This window comes from Bufo gargarizans, unplaced genomic scaffold (genome assembly GCF_014858855.1).
Source record: "Bufo gargarizans isolate SCDJY-AF-19 unplaced genomic scaffold, ASM1485885v1 fragScaff_scaffold_107_pilon, whole genome shotgun sequence".
Taxonomy (NCBI): Eukaryota; Metazoa; Chordata; class Amphibia; order Anura; family Bufonidae; genus Bufo; species Bufo gargarizans.
The window spans coordinates 161,233-176,272 of NW_025334055.1; the positions used below are offsets into that span (position 1 = coordinate 161,233).

At 57.2% G+C, this 15,040-nt stretch overlaps 1 protein-coding gene across 1 annotated transcript; it reads left to right on the plus strand.

Moving 5' to 3' along the window:
• Positions 1-424: 424 nt before the first annotated feature.
• LOC122922277 (fragile X mental retardation syndrome-related protein 2-like) lies at positions 425-10,902 on the plus strand. Its single transcript, XM_044272835.1, has 15 exons — positions 425-556; positions 5,157-5,209; positions 7,366-7,459; positions 7,533-7,604; positions 7,678-7,817; positions 7,980-8,073; positions 8,152-8,268; positions 9,048-9,218; positions 9,293-9,371; positions 9,628-9,737; positions 9,818-9,904; positions 10,086-10,248; positions 10,330-10,413; positions 10,586-10,659; positions 10,778-10,902. Exons 1-15 carry the CDS (start codon positions 482-484, stop codon positions 10,790-10,792), a joined length of 1,428 nt encoding a protein of 475 aa, XP_044128770.1. The 5' UTR covers positions 425-481; the 3' UTR covers positions 10,793-10,902.
• The last annotated feature ends 4,138 nt before the right edge of the window (positions 10,903-15,040 follow it).

Consider the following 15,040-nt stretch of genomic DNA (forward strand, 5'->3'; position numbering starts at 1 on the left):
GGGGGGCGGTGGCCATTTGTGAACCCCGCCTTAGCAGTATAGTGTAGCCAATCACAGACTAGTGAGCGGGTGTGGTCCATGTATAGCGCTCCGCCCTCCGTACGGCTTCGGCCAATTAGAACACAGACATGCTTCTATTTTCGTATCTTTTCCTTATATGTTTCGGTTTCCATAACGACAGTTCCCATCCAATCACCTCATGGGTTTCCACGATTTCCGCCTACCATGACTGGGACGCCGCACCTCTTACTTGAGTGCGCATGCGTCTTCTTGACTAATGAAGCGATCGCCTCAACTTCTCTCAGCCAATCAGCGATCTCTAGGATTTGAGTCCCACCCTTTTTAAGTGCCTTAGTGCTGATTGGTGAAGGTATGGGATTTCAGACCAATCAGCGCTTAAGACTCACAACTTCCAGCCAATGGCTGTTTAGTCGGCCTTCTCAGCGCTCCAATCCTGTATCCGAGGGGTCTGCGTCCTCACATGAAGCTCGGAGCTGCGGGAAGCATGGAAGGGATCGAGGTGGAAGTCCGGGGCCCGGGGGGAGCGTTCTACACGGTGAGTTCACCCGGCAGGACGGGCCCAGAGAGCGGGCCCCGGCCCCCATAAGCTGTGGGGGCCCTAATAATGCCTCTGTATAACCAGTGACACCCCCAGAGAGCGGGGCCCAGCCCCCATAAGCTGTGGGGCCCCTAATAATACCTCTGTATAACCAGTGACACCCCCAGAGAGCGGGGCCCAGCCCCCATAACCTGTGGGGCCCCTAATAATGCCTCTGTATAACCAGTGACACCCCCAGAGAGCGGGGCCCAGCCCCCATAACCTTTGGGGCCCCTAATAATACCCCTGTATAACCAGTGACACCCCCAGAGAGCGTGCCCCGGCCCCCATAAGCTGTGGGGCCCCTAATAATGCCTCTGTATAACCAGTGACAGCCCCAGAGAGCGAGGCCCAGCTCCCATAACCTGTGGGGCCCCTAATAATACCTCTGTATAACCAGTGACAGCCCCAGAGAGCGGGCCCCGGCCCCCATAAGCTGTGGGGCCCCTAATAATGCCTCTGTATAACCAGTGACAGCCCCAGAGAGCGGGCCCCGGCCCCCATAACCTGTGGGGCCTCTAATAATACCTCTGTAATACCAGTGACACCCCAGAGAGGGGGCCCAGCCCCCATAACCTGTGGGGCCCCTAATAATGCCTCTGTATAACCAGTGACACCCCCAGAGAGCGGGGCCCAGCCCCCATAACCTTTGGGGCCCCTAATAATACCCCTGTATAACCAGTGACACCCCCCGAGAGCGGGCCCCAGCCCCCATAACCTTTGGGGCCTCTAATAATACCTCTGTAATACCAGTGACACCCCAGAGAGGGGGCCCCGGCCCCCATAACCTGTGGGGCCCCTAATAATACCCCTGTATAACCAGTGACACCCCCCGAGAGCGGGCCCCAGCCCCCATAACCTTTGGGGCCCCTAATAATACCCCTGTATAACCAGTGACCCCCCCCCCAGAGAGCGGGGCCCAGCCCCCATAAGCTGTGGGGCCCCTAATAATGCCTCTGTATAACCAGTGACACCCCCAGAGAGCGGGCCCCAGCCCCCATAACCTGTGGGGCCCCTAATAATACCCCTGTATAACCAGTGACACCCCCCAGAGAGCGGGGCCCAGCCCCCATAACCTGTGGGGCCCCCTAATAATACCCCTGTATAACCAGTGACACCCCCAGAGAGCGAGGCCCAGCTCCCATAACCTGTGGGGCCCCTAATAATACCCCTGTATAACCAGTGACACCCCCAGACATCAGTGCTGCCCCCTATAATCTGTGGGGCCCCTAGTAATACCCCTGTATTACCAGTGACAGCCCCAGAGAGCGGGGCCCAGCCCCCCTAACCTGTGGGGCCTCTAGTAATACCTCTGTATAACCAGTGACACCCCCCAGACATCAGTGCTGCCCCCATAACCTGTGGGGCCCCTAATAATACCTCTGTATAACCAGTGACACCCCCAGACATCAGTGCTGCCCCCTATAATCTGTGGGGCCCCTAATAATACCTCTGTATAACCAGTGACACCCCCCAGACTTCAGTGCTGCCCCCTATAATCTGTGGGGCCCCTAATACCTCTGTATAACCAATGACACCCCCAGACATCAGTGCTGCCCCCATAACCTGTGGGGCCCCTAATAATACCCCTGTATTACCAGTGCTGCCCCCTATAATCTGTGGGGCCCCTAATAATACCTCTGTATAACCAGTGACACCCCCCAGACATCAGTGCTGCCCCCTATAATCTGTGGGGCCCCTAATAATACCGCTGTATAACCAGTGACACCCCCCAGACTTCAGTGCTGCCCCCTATAATCTGTGGGGCCCCTAATACCTCTGTATAACCAATGACACCCCCAGACATCAGTGCTGCCCCCATAACCTGTGGGGCCCCTAATAATACCCCTGTATTACCAGTGCTGCCCCCTATAATCTGTGGGGCCCCTAATAATACCTCTGTATAACCAGTGACACCCCCCAGACATCAGTGCTGCCCCCTATAATCTGTGGGGCCCCTAATAATACCCCTGTATAACCAGTGACCCCCCCCCCCCCCCCCCCTAGACATCAGTGCTGCCCCCTATAACCTGTGGGGCCCCTAATAATACCCCTGTATAACCAGTGACACCCCCCAGACATCAGTGCTGCCCCCTATAACCTGTGGGGCCCCTAATAATACCCCTGTATAACCAGTGACACCCCCCAGACATCATTACTGCCCCCTATAACCTGTGGGGCCCCTAATAATACCCCTGTATAACCAGTGACCCCCCCTAGACATCAGTGCTGCCCCCTATAACCTGTGGGGCCCCTAATAATACCCCTGTATAACCAGTGACACCCCCCCCCCCCCTAGACATCAGTGCTGCCCCCTATAATCTGTGGGGGCCCTAATAATACCTCTGTATAACCAGTGACACCCCCCAGACATCAGTGCTGCCCCCATAACCTGTGGGGCCCCTAATAATACCCCTGTATTACCAGTGACATCCCCAGACATCATTACTGCCCCCTATAATCTGTGGGGCCCCTAATAATACCCCTGTATAACCAGTGACACCCCCAGACATCAGTGCTGCCCCCTATAATCTGTGGGGCCCCTAATAATACCTCTGTATAACCAGTGACACCCCCCAGACTTCAGTGATGCCCCCTATAATCTGTGGGGCCCCTAATAATACCTCTGTATAACCAGTGACACCCCCCAGACATCAGTGCTGCCCCCTATAATCTGTGGGGCCCCTAATACCTCTGTATAACCAGTGACACCCCCCAGACATCAGTGCTGCCCCCTATAATCTGTGGGGCCCCTAATAATACCTATGTATAACCAGTGACACCCCCAGACATCAGTGCTGCCCCCATAACCTGTGGGGCCCCTAATACCCCTGTATTACCAGTGCTGCCCCCTATAATCTGTGGGGCCCCTAATAATACCTCTGTATAACCAGTGACACCCCCCAGACATCAGTGCTGCCCCCTATAATCTGTGGGGCCCCTAATAATACCTCTGTATAACCAGTGACCCCCCCTAGACATCAGTGCTGCCCCCTATAATCTGTGGGGCCCCTAATAGTACCTCTTTATGATCATTCGATTTTTATTATTTTTATTTTTTCTCTTTCCAAGCAGTTTTCTATAAATCCCGAAGTTTTTGTGGTTTCCTCTGTGACCCCATATTTAATACCCCCCCCCCCCCCATCCCCCGCCCCACATTTGGGCAGTTCCCCCTCTGATGTGTATTTTTTCAGTTTTGACTTTTCTGCACCCCGATCTCCAGAAGATGCCCCACGTAGGTCACATCCCGCCAGCTGTGACCTAGAGAGGGCCCAGGCGCTACCCCGTGCCGCCCTGCAGTGTAACTGCGCTTAGCAGAGCTGGTTGGGTTGCTTCAGGCCCGTCTCTGAGAGGTTCACACAGTGACATGGCGCGAACGCCGCTCACAACCAGGCGGAATCTCCGCGCCAGAGTCCAGGGTGGACCGCCTCCGAAACGCATCGCCCTCTGCCTGTCCGGTTTTGTTGAGAACCCACGAGCGGAGCGCAGATACCGCAGAGCCGCCTTATTCGGGTAACGCGTTTTGAGAGCGTGCCGCCATCTTCACCAGACACAGTGAAAGCGGAGCAAGGAGCACAATTTCTACAGCTCGGGCGACGTATAAAAACCGGACAATAAAAAGTGTTTGACACTGAAAATAACAATAAAAACAAATACGATAAATGTTAAAAATAAGCAAATAACACAATAGATAGAAGAGAAATATGATGGAGCGGATCTATGAGCCTGAAGACCTACCCTCAGATCGGCGGGGGTCCGACACGTGCGCTGGTGCCGTCTCTTCCTGGTCCCCGGCGCAGCCCTATAGACATAGAGCAGGAAGGGAGACGGCGCGGGCGGTGCGCACACTGAATGCCAGGGGCCCAACCCCCCCACAATATGAGGATACGTCATCGGTATTAAAAGCCCGGAGAACCCCTTTAATAAAAAGCATTACCGGACCTGTTTCCTGGTCTCATTGACCCCCAGTCGGACCGCTGTACGGGGTGCTACGATGCCCCACCGCTTTTTATTAGGATTGTATCCGGTCCATCAGATTTCTCCTACTTTTTATCGTGTTATTTGCTTATTTTTTAACATTTATCTTTTTTGTGATTATTGTTATTTGAGTGTAAAACATTATTTATTTTTATTGGACGGTTCGGTTTTTATCTGGTCTGGGTTTCGGATGTCGCCTGAACCTGCATACGTCGTGCTCCTTGCTCTGCTTTCAGTGTGTCTGATGAAGGCAGCGGTGCGCTCCCGAAACGCGTTACATCACTGAATCCGCTCTGGTGCCCTGCGCTGCGCAGCGGCTTCTCTTCGAGACTTTTCTGTTAGTGTCGGGGATCCTCTGGATTACCGGTGGCCGGTGCTGCCGGTCACTTCTTCCCTCGGAGGGTCCATGTGCCTCTCCGGGTTCTGTCTGCGTCCGGTGACCTCATCACCTACCTGCCGGACTTTGGAGCGCCGGGTTTTTCTGTCTGTCCGGGAGAAGGTAGGGGGGGGGAGACTACATGTTATTCCAGCTGCTCCTCCCAGCCCCCCGGGGTCGCTCACAGCTGTTCATCTCCTCCAGGGTTACGTCCAGGATGTTCAGGAGGAGACGGTCACCGCTGTGTTCCCCAACAGGTGAGTAGACGCTGCCCCCAGTACAGCCCTGTGCCCCTCTGTATGTGCCTGTGCCTGCCCCTGTGCCCCTCTGTATGTGCCTGCCCCTGTGCCCCTCTGTATGTGCCTGCCCCTGTGCCCCTCTGTATGTGCCTGCCCCTGTGCCCCTCTGTATGTGCCTGCCCCTGTGCCCCTCTGTATGTGCCTGCCCCTGTGCCCCTCTGTATGTGCCTGCCCCTGTGCCCCTCTGTATGTGCCTGTGCCCCTCTGTATGTGCCTGTGCCCCTCTGTATGTGCCTGTGCCCCTCTGTATGTGCCTGTGCCCCTCTGTATGTGCCTGTGCCCCTCTGTATGTGCCTGTGCCCCTCTGTATGTGCCTGTGCCCCTCTGTATGTGCCTGTGCCCCTCTGTATGTGCCTGTGCCCCTCTGTATGTGCCTGTGCCCCTCTGTATGTGCCTGTGCCCCTCTGTATGTGCCTGTGCCCCTCTGTATGTGCCTGTGCCCCTCTGTATGTGCCTGTGCCCCTCTGTATGTGCCTGTGCCCCTCTGCCCCTCTGTATGTGCCCCTGTGCCCCTCTGTATGTGCCCCTGTGCCCCTCTGTATGTGCCCCTGCGCCCCTCTGTATGTGCCCCTGCCCCTGTGTCCCTCTGTATGTGCGCCTGCGTCCCTCTGTATGCGCCTGCCCCCCTGTGCCCCTCTGTAGTGCCCCTGCCCCTGTGCCCATGTGCCCCTCTGTATGTGCCCCTGTGCCCCTCTGTATGTGCCCCTGTCGGCCCCCCCCCTCTGTATGTGCCTGCCCCTGTGCCCCTCTGTATGTGCCTGCCCCTGTGCCCCTCTGTATGTGCCTGCCCCTGTGCCCCTCTGTATGTGCCTGCCCCTGTGCCCCTCTGTATGTGCCTGCCCCTGTGCCCCTCTGTATGTGCCTGCCCCTGTGCCCCTCTGTATGTGCCTGCCCCTGTGCCCCTCTGTATGTGCCTGCCCCTGTGCCCCTCTGTATGTGCCTGCCCCTGTGCCCCTCTGTATTGCCCCCTCTGTATGTGCCTGCCCTGTGCCCCTCTGTATGTGCCTGCCCCTGCCCTCTGTATGTGCCTGCCCCTGTGCCCCTCTGTATGTGCCTGCCCCTGTGCCCCTCTGTATGTGCCTGCCCCTGTGCCCCTCTGTATGTGCCTGCCCCTCTGTATGTGCCTGCCCCTCTGTATGTGCCTGCCCCTCTGTATGTGCCTGTGCCCCTCTGTATGTGCCTGTGCCCCTCTGTATGTGCCTGTGCCCCTCTGTATGTGCCTGTGCCCCTCTGTATGTGCACGTGTGCCTCTGCCCCTCTGTATGTGCCCCTGCCCCCCTCTGTATGTGCCCCTGCCCCCCCTCTGTATGTGCCCCTGCGCCCCTCTGTATGTGCCCCTGCCCCTTGTGTCCCTCTGTATGTGCGCCTGCGTCCCTCTGTATGCGCCTGCCCCCCTGTGCCCCTCTGTATGTGCCCCTGCCCCTGTGCCCATGTGCCCCTGCCCTCTGTAGTGCCCCTGTGCCCCTCTGTATGTGCCCCTGTGCCCCTCTGTATGTGCCCCTGTGCCCCTCTGTATGTGCCCCTGTGCCCCTCTGTATGTGCCCCTGTGCCCCTCTGTATGTGCCCCTGTGCCCCTCTGTATGTGCCCCTGTGCCCCTCTGTATGTGCCCCTGTGCCCCTCTGTATGTGCCCCTGCGCCCCTCTGTATGTGCCTGCCCCTGCGCCCCTCTGTATGTGCCTGCCCCTGCGCCCCTCTGTATGTGCCTGCCCCTGCGCCCCTCTGTATGTGCCTGCCCCTGCGCCCCTCTGTATGTGCCGGCCCCTGCGTCCCTCTGTATGTGCCGGCCCCTGCGTCCCTCTGTATGTGCCCCGGCCCCTGCGTCCCTCTGTATGTGCCCCGGCCCCTGCGTCCCTCTGTATGTGCCCCGGCCCCTGCGTCCCTCTGTATGTGCCCCGGCCCCTGCGTCCCTCTGTATGTGCCCCGGCCCCTGCGTCCCTCTGTATGTGCCCCGGCCCCTGCGTCCCTCTGTATGTGCCCCGGCCCCTGCGTCCCTCTGTATGTGCCGGCCCCTGCGCCCCTCTGTATGTGCCGGCCCCTGCGCCCCTCTGTATGTGCCGGCCCCTGCACCCCTTCCTGCGCTCTATTGAGTAGCTGAATATGATTGCCTTGGCAGCACCATGCCGGAGAGACGTGTGCCCTTCAGCGATGTCAGGCTGCCCGCCCTGGACTCCTCCTCCGGTGATATAAATGAGGGTGACCCGGTGGAGGTAGGTATGGGGGTATGTGAGGGGCACAGATGGGGGAGGGGTGTATTCCCTTCTGAAGGCTTCGTTATTACAGGTCATGTCCCGGGCCAGTGACCAGGAGACCTCCGGTTGGTGGCCGGCCCACGTGCGGATGAAGAAGGGAGATGTGAGTATGAGTGTGCGCTCATGTGGCATCTGTGCCCTGTGCTCTCGCTGTGCCGTCTCTTACTCTCCCTCAGTTTTATGTGGTAGAATATTACGTCCATGACTCGCCCTTCAACGAGATCATCAGCCGGGAGCGTCTGCGAGTGCCCAACCAGAACCAGGCGCCCAACTTCTACAGATACAGCCTGCCGCTCCCCGAGGACGTCCGCTCCATGTGAGTATAGCCCCCCCCCCCCACCCCCGTCCTTCCAATCTTACACCGTGTGGGTACCCCCCCAGATCTTACACCGTGTGGGTACCCCACCCCCGTCCTTCCAATCTCACACCACCTGAGTGTGCCCCTAACTTCTCGTTTTGCCATGTCCTCCTTCTGCAGAGCCGCCAACCCGGATGCCCACAAGGAGTTTAAGAAGGTGGTTGGAGCCAACTGTGTGTTACTGGACGGAACCGGCACCGAGCTCATAGTTCTGGTGAGGCAAGCGCACAATAAATGGGTCAGAGGTTAGGGGAGCGTTGGGGACACTGGGGTAACCATGTATCTGCATCAGTCCACAGATGAGGCCACCACCAAGCGCTCAGCTCTGCTGAATGACATGCATGTCCGCGCCCTCCGGAGCAAGCTCAGATTAATAGCCCAAAATGAGGAGGCCACAAGGCAGCTGGAGGTAAGGAAATGCCAGGGCGAGCTATGAGCCTGCCCCTCCTCCTGCAGGGTGATACAGACAGAAGAGAGCTATGATCCTGCCCCTCCCCCTGCAGGGTGATACAGACAGTAGAGAGCTATGAGCCTGCCCCTCCTCCTGCAGGGTGATACAGACAGAAGAGAGCTATGAGCCTGCCCCTCCTCCTGCAGGGTGATACAGACAGAAGAGAGCTATGAGCCTGCCCCGCCACCTGCAGGGTGATACAGACAGAAGAGAGCTATGAGCCTGCCCCTCCTCCTGCAGTGTGATAGACAGAAGAGAGCTGTGAGCCTGCCCCTCCTCCTGCAGTGTGATAGACAGAAGAGAGCTGTGAGCCTGCCCCTCCTCCAACAGGGTGATACAGACAGAAGAGAGCTATGAGCCTGCCCCTCCTCCTGCAGGGTGATACAGACAGAAGAGAGCTATGAGCCTGCCCCTCCTCCTGCAGGGTGATACAGACAGAAGAGAGCTATGAGCCTGCCCCTCCTCCTGCAGGGTGATACAGACAGAAGAGAGCTATGAGCCTGCCCCTCCCCCTGCAGGGTGATACAGACAGAAGAGAGCTATGAGCCTGCCCCTCCTCCTGCAGGGTGATACAGACAGAAGAGAGCTATGAGCCTGCCCCGCCCCCTGCAGGGTGATACAGACAGTACAGAGCTATGAGCCTGCCCCTCCTCCTGCAGGGTGATACAGACAGAGGAGAGCTATGAGCCTGCCCCTCCCCCTGCAGGGCGGCTCACTGACATCTTGTATATTTGCAGGTCAGTAAACAGCTGGCGGTGGCGTACCGAGAGGAGTTCCAGGTTCGGGAGGATCTGATCGGATTGGCAATCGGCGCTCACGGAGTTAACATTCAGCAGGCTCGGAAGGTCCCAGGGGTGACGGCGGTGGAGCTGGATGAGGAGACGTTCACGTTCCGGGTGTTTGGGGAGGTAATGAGGGGCGGCTGTCCCGGCGGGTGCTGTGCCCGGTGGCTGGTGCTGTAATGCTGTCCTCTCCTCCACAGAGTCAGGAGGCCGTGCGCCAGGCTCGGGGGTATCTGGAATTCACAGAAGGCTCCATGGAGGTTCCTCGTTCTCTCGTGGGTGAGTCTGGATTGTGAGGCGCGGCCTGGGTGCAGGGGATGGTTGTACTGTGTCCTCTCTCCACTAGTGGTGCTTGCACTGCCTTCTCCAGGGATGGCTGGGGGTGGTCGCACTGCCTCCTCCTCCTCCTCACTGGGGGTGGTCATACTGTGTCGTTTCTCCACTGGGTCCTTCCTCTTCTAGGGATGGCTGGGGGGTGCTGGCCCCTCACCTCTGGGGGTGACTGAAGGTCTCGTAATGTTAAATGTTTTGGCAGGTAAAGTGATTGGGAAGAACGGCTTCGTCATCCAGGAGATTGTGGATAAATCGGGGATTGTCCGGGTCAAGGTGGAGGCCGAAGGAGACAAGAACGAGCAGAAGAAGGAGGTAGTGGGGGCGGGTGTCTCCTCGGCAGGTCTCCACTGGGGTCCATCAGCTGGATTTACTCGCCTCTTCTTCTCTTCTAGGGCTTGGTGCCGTTTGTCTTTGTGGGCACCCAGGACAGTATCAGTAACGCCCTGGCGCTCCTGGAATATCAGATCTCCTACTTTCAGGTCTGTCTCCATCTCCCGTGTGCCCACTGCCCCAGTAATATCAGCTATGTATAACAACCCCCATCATGATCCTGATGTCTCTGCAACACCCGTCGTCCCCACCTGCCCCATAAGGAGGAAGAGTCCCGATGTTGGCACAGTGCCCCCATCATTCATCCCGATCTGCCGCCTTGTCTTCCAGGATCTTGAGCAGCTGAGGATTGAACGTCTTCATATTGAGGACCAACTGAAGAGCGTTGGGGGCCTGAGGATGATGCCCCCCAAAACTGAGAAGGACAAAGGTGCAGCACAGACAAACGGCACATCTCAACATGTGCCCAACCACACAGCGGGACAGGGGAACGGTGAGAGTATAACCCCCATCATTCCTAACCCTGCCACATGACATAGTACTTCATTGGTGACTCCTCTTCCTGTCTCCTCAGATAATAGGTACAGGACGCCATACAGAAGCCACAAGCCCCCCGACTCTGCTGAGCATCCCACCCAGACGCAGCCCCAAGAAACAGGTGAGACTATGGAAGGGGACAGCTGGTGACCGATCCCCAATAAAAGAGGGGGCGAGCAGATTACTGTGGTTCCCAGCAAGTATGACCTTCCTCCTGGCCCCCTGTGTATTATGATCCACGTGAAGGGAGTCCACAGAGAAGCAGATTAATATCAGGGTTTTCTCTACCACAGATCAGGTGAACAAAACAGAAGCCCCCCTAACGAAGAGGGAATCCCGAAGACGCACGAGAGGAAGCAACATCAAGGTGAGGACGGGGGAGGGGAGTGACCCCATAACTTACAGGAGTCGTGTGTGACCCCATTATCTCCTTAGAGGAGCGCTCACTGATCTTATAACTGACAGACTCTCTCCCTTTCCTCTAGGAGACGGTCGGATGACGGGCGAATACTTGTGTTTTCGGGTGAGGCGCCTGCGGGGTCACCTCCTGTCTCATGCTCTGTGTATTATATCGTGTCCATCTATAAATATACTGTGAATTATAACCCAGCGCCGAGTCTCCGTTCATTCTCATAGACGCCCTATAAACCTGTGGTCACCAGCAGAGTGACATCTCATGGGGCTCAGGTCTCCCTGCTACACGGGAGCGTGTCCTCTCCTTCCAGAGCGGCCGCGCGCTCAGCGTCGTGTGATCCTCCCCGTACACATCACACCTGGTGGACGGCAGAAGGGCTCGCTGCCAGGAGATGAGACATGGCTGAGTCTACACTGTAAGAGGAGGAGCGGGCGCCGTGCGGGGTGCGTATAGAGGAGGAGGAGCGGGCGGGGTGCGTATAGAGGAGGAGGAGCGGGCGGGGTGCGTATAGAGGAGGAGGAGCGGGCGGGGTGCGTATAGAGGAGGAGCGGGCGGGGTGCGTATAGAGGAGGAGCGGGCGCCGTGCGGGGTGCGTATAGAGGAGGAGCGGGCGCCGTGCGGGGTGCGTATGGAGGAGGAGGAGGAGCGGGCGGGGTGCGTATAGAGGAGGAGCGGGCGGGGTGCGTATAGAGGAGGAGCGGGCGGGGTGCGTATAGAGGAGGAGCGGGCGGGGTGCGTATAGAGGAGGAGCGGGCGGGGTGCGTATAGAGGAGGAGCGGGCGGGGTGCGTATAGAGGAGGAGCGGGCGGGGTGCGTATAGAGGAGGAGCGGGCGGGGTGCGTATAGAGGAGGAGCGGGCGGGGTGCGTATAGAGGAGGAGCGGGCGCCGTGCGGGGTGCGTATAGAGGAGGAGCGTGCGGGGTGCGTATAGAGGAGGAGCGGGCAGGATGCGTATAGAGGAGGAGCGGGCAGGATGCGTATAGAGGAGGAGCGGGCGCCGGGCGGGGTGCGTATAGAGGAGGAGCGGGCGCCGTGCGGGGTGCGTATAGAGGAGGAGCGGGCGCCGTGCGGGGTGCGTATAGAGGAGGAGCGGGCGCCGTGCGGGGTGCGTATAGAGGAGGAGCGGGCGCCGTGCGGGTGTAGAGAGGAGGGAGCGGGCGGGGTGCGTATAGAGGAGGAGGGCGGTCGGGGTGCGTTATAGAGGAGACGGGGCACCGTGCGGCGCGTATAGAGGAGGAGGAGCGGGCGGGGTGCGTATAGAGGAGGAGCGGGCGCCGTGCGGGGTGCGTATAGAGGAGGAGGAGCGGGCGGGGTGGTATAGAGGAGGAGCGCGCTGGGGTGCGTATATAGAGGAGGAGGGACGGGCGCGCCGTGCGGTGGTGCGTATAGAGGAGGAGCGGGCGGGTCGTATAGGGAGGAGCGGGTGCCGTGCGTGTGCGATAGAAGGAGCGGGCGCCGGCGGGTGCGTATAGAGGAGGACGGGCGCCGTGGGGGTGCGTATAGGAGGAGCGGGGGGTGCGTATAGAGGAGGAGCGGGCGGGGTGCGTATAGAGGAGGAGCGGGCGCCGTGCGGGGTGCGTATAGAGGAGGAGCGGGCGGGGTGCGTATAGAGGAGGAGCGGGCGCCGTGCGGGGTGCGTATAGAGGAGCCGGGCGGGGTGCGTATAGAGGAGGGGCGGCGGGGTGCATATAGAGGAGGAGCGGGCGGGGTGTGTACAGTACTGCCCATAATTATTCATACCCCAGGCAAATTTTTACTTAGTTACTTTTATTCAACCAGCAAGGAATTTTTTTTTTTTTTTTTTTTTTTTTTTTTATGGTAAATGGCATCGGTGTCTCCCAAAAGATAAGAAGATGATGCACAGGAGACATTATTATTGTGGGAAAAACACATTTCTCAGCTTTTATTTACATTTGAGCAAAAAATACAAGATGTCCCGCACTGTGGAAAATCTCAGAGGACGTGGTCGGAAGCCAAAAGTGACCCCTGTGCTGCCAGGAGGATAGTTAGAATCCAAGGATCCCCACCAAGGCCACCCTGGTGCATCTGGGCTCTGCTGGTGGCAATGTCTCAGGGCAGACATTCCACTGCTCCAGATAAGGCACACAAAAGCTCGCTTGTAGAGTTGAGCGAACCCGAACTCTAGGGTTTTCTGCACCCGAACATTTATGTAAAAGTCAGAGTTCGGTGATTTTTATGGCACTTTTTGAAAGGCTGCAAAGCAGCCAATCAACAAGCGTCATACTACTTGCCCCAAAAGGCCGTCACAGCCATGCCTACTATTGGCATGGCTGTGATTGGCCAGAGCACCATGTGACCCAGCCTCTATTTAAGCTGGAGTCACATAGCGCCGCCCGTCACTCTGCTCTTACCAGTGTAGGGAGAGGCTGCAGCTGCTGTGAGGGAGAGATCAAGAACTGTTTTGTAGTCAGCGATGTACAGCAAATGTGTTTTAAGGGTGCAGTGCACAGTTTTTTGAGGCCTGCCCTGAGCCAACTACTGCTGAAAACAAACTTTTATTTCTTCAGTTACTCAATATCAATACATGATCGGCAGCCATTTTTTGCAAGTGCACCAGCAAGTCCAGAAATACAGCTTTGGCATACTGGGATGAAAAAACCCTCTGATATACTGCACATCTGGGATTAGACATGCATAAGTGAGTGTGACATTTAGGCCACAAATACCGCTGTCATATAGAGTGCAATACCCTACATCAGGGTTTTTATTGGCGGTTAATTATTTTTAACAGACTTAACCACTTTTTACTTTGCTTTGTGAATGCTAACAATGAGGAAAACATCTAGTAAGGGACGCGGACGTGGACATGGTCGTGGTGGTGTTAGTGGACCCTCTGGTGCTGGGAGAGGACGTGGCCGTTCTGCCACATCCACACGTCCTAGTGAACCAACTACCTCAGGTCCCAGTAGCCGCCAGAATTTACAGCGATATATGGTGGGGCCCAATGCCGTTCTAAGGATGGTAAGGCCTGAGCAGGTACAGGCATTAGTCAATTGGGTGGCCGACAGTGGATCCAGCACGTTCACATTATCTCCCACCCAGTCTTCTGCAGAAAGCGCACAGATGGCGCCTGAAAACCAACCCCATCAGTCTGTCACATCACCCCCATGCATACCAGGGAAACTGTCTGAGCCTCAAGTCATGCAGCAGTCTCTTATGCTGTTTGAAGACTCCGCTGGCAGGGTTTCCCAAGGGCATCCACCTAGCCCTTCCCCAGCGGTGAAAGACATAGAATGCACTGACGCACAACCACTTATGTTTCCTGATGATGAGGACATGGGAATACCACCTCAGCATGTCTCTGATGATGACGAAACACAGGTGCCAACTGCTGCGTCTTTCTGCAGTGTGCAGACTGAACAGGAGGTCAGGGATCAAGACTGGGTGGAAGACGATGCAGGGGACGATGAGGTCCTAGACCCCACATGGAATGAAGGTCGTGCCACTGACTTTCACAGTTCGGAGGAAGAGGCAGTGGTGAGACCGAGCCAACAGCGTAGCAAAAGCAGAACACCCACTGCCAAGAGAGTCCGCCTGCTATTGGCCACCGTCACCAGGGACCGAGCACCCCAAAGGCAGCTTCAAGGAGATCCCTGGCATGGCAATTCTTCACACAATGTGCTGACGACAAGACCCGAGTGGTTTGCACGCTGTGCCATCAGAGCCTGAAGCGAGGCATTAACGTTCTGAACCTTAGCACAACCTGCATGACCAGGCATCTACATGCGAGACACGGGCTGCAGTGGAGTAAGCACCTTCAAAACCAAGAAAGGGCTCAAGCCCCTCCTGTTCCCTCTTCTGCTGCCGCCTCGGCCTCTTCCTCTGGAGGAACGTTGGCACCTGCCGCCCAACAAACAGAGGATGTGCCACCAACAACACCACCTCCGTCACCAAGTATCTCCACCATGTCACACGGCAGCGTTCAGCTCTCCATCTCACAAACCTTGGAGAGAAAGCGTAAATTCCCACCTAGCCGCCCTCGATCCCTGGCCCTGAATGCCAGCATTTCTAAACTACTGGCCTATGAAATGCTGTCATTTAGGCTGGTGGACACAGACCGCTTCAAACAGCTCATGTCGCTTGCTGTCCCACAGTATGTTGTTCCCAGCCGCCACTACTTCTCCAAGAGAGCCGTGCCTTCCCTGCACAACCAAGTATCCGATAAAATCAAGTGTGCACTGCGCAACGCCATCTGTGGCAAGGTCCACCTAACCACAGATACAGTACAGACCAAAAGTTTGGACACACCTTCTCATTCAAAGAGTTTATTTTCATGACTATGAAAATTGTAGATTCGCACTGAAGGCATCGA

Excerpts from the sequence above, each read along its gene's own strand:
- LOC122922277 (XM_044272835.1), top strand. The coding sequence starts at position 482 with ATGAAGCTCGGAGCTGCGGGAAGCATGGAAGGGATCGAGGTGGAAGTC. Across the intron at positions 8,074-8,151 it reads GCACCGAGCTCATAGTTCTG|TCCACAGATGAGGCCACCAC; the intron begins GTGAGGCAAGCG and ends TATCTGCATCAG. Across the intron at positions 9,738-9,817 it reads AGAACGAGCAGAAGAAGGAG|GGCTTGGTGCCGTTTGTCTT; the intron begins GTAGTGGGGGCG and ends CTTCTCTTCTAG.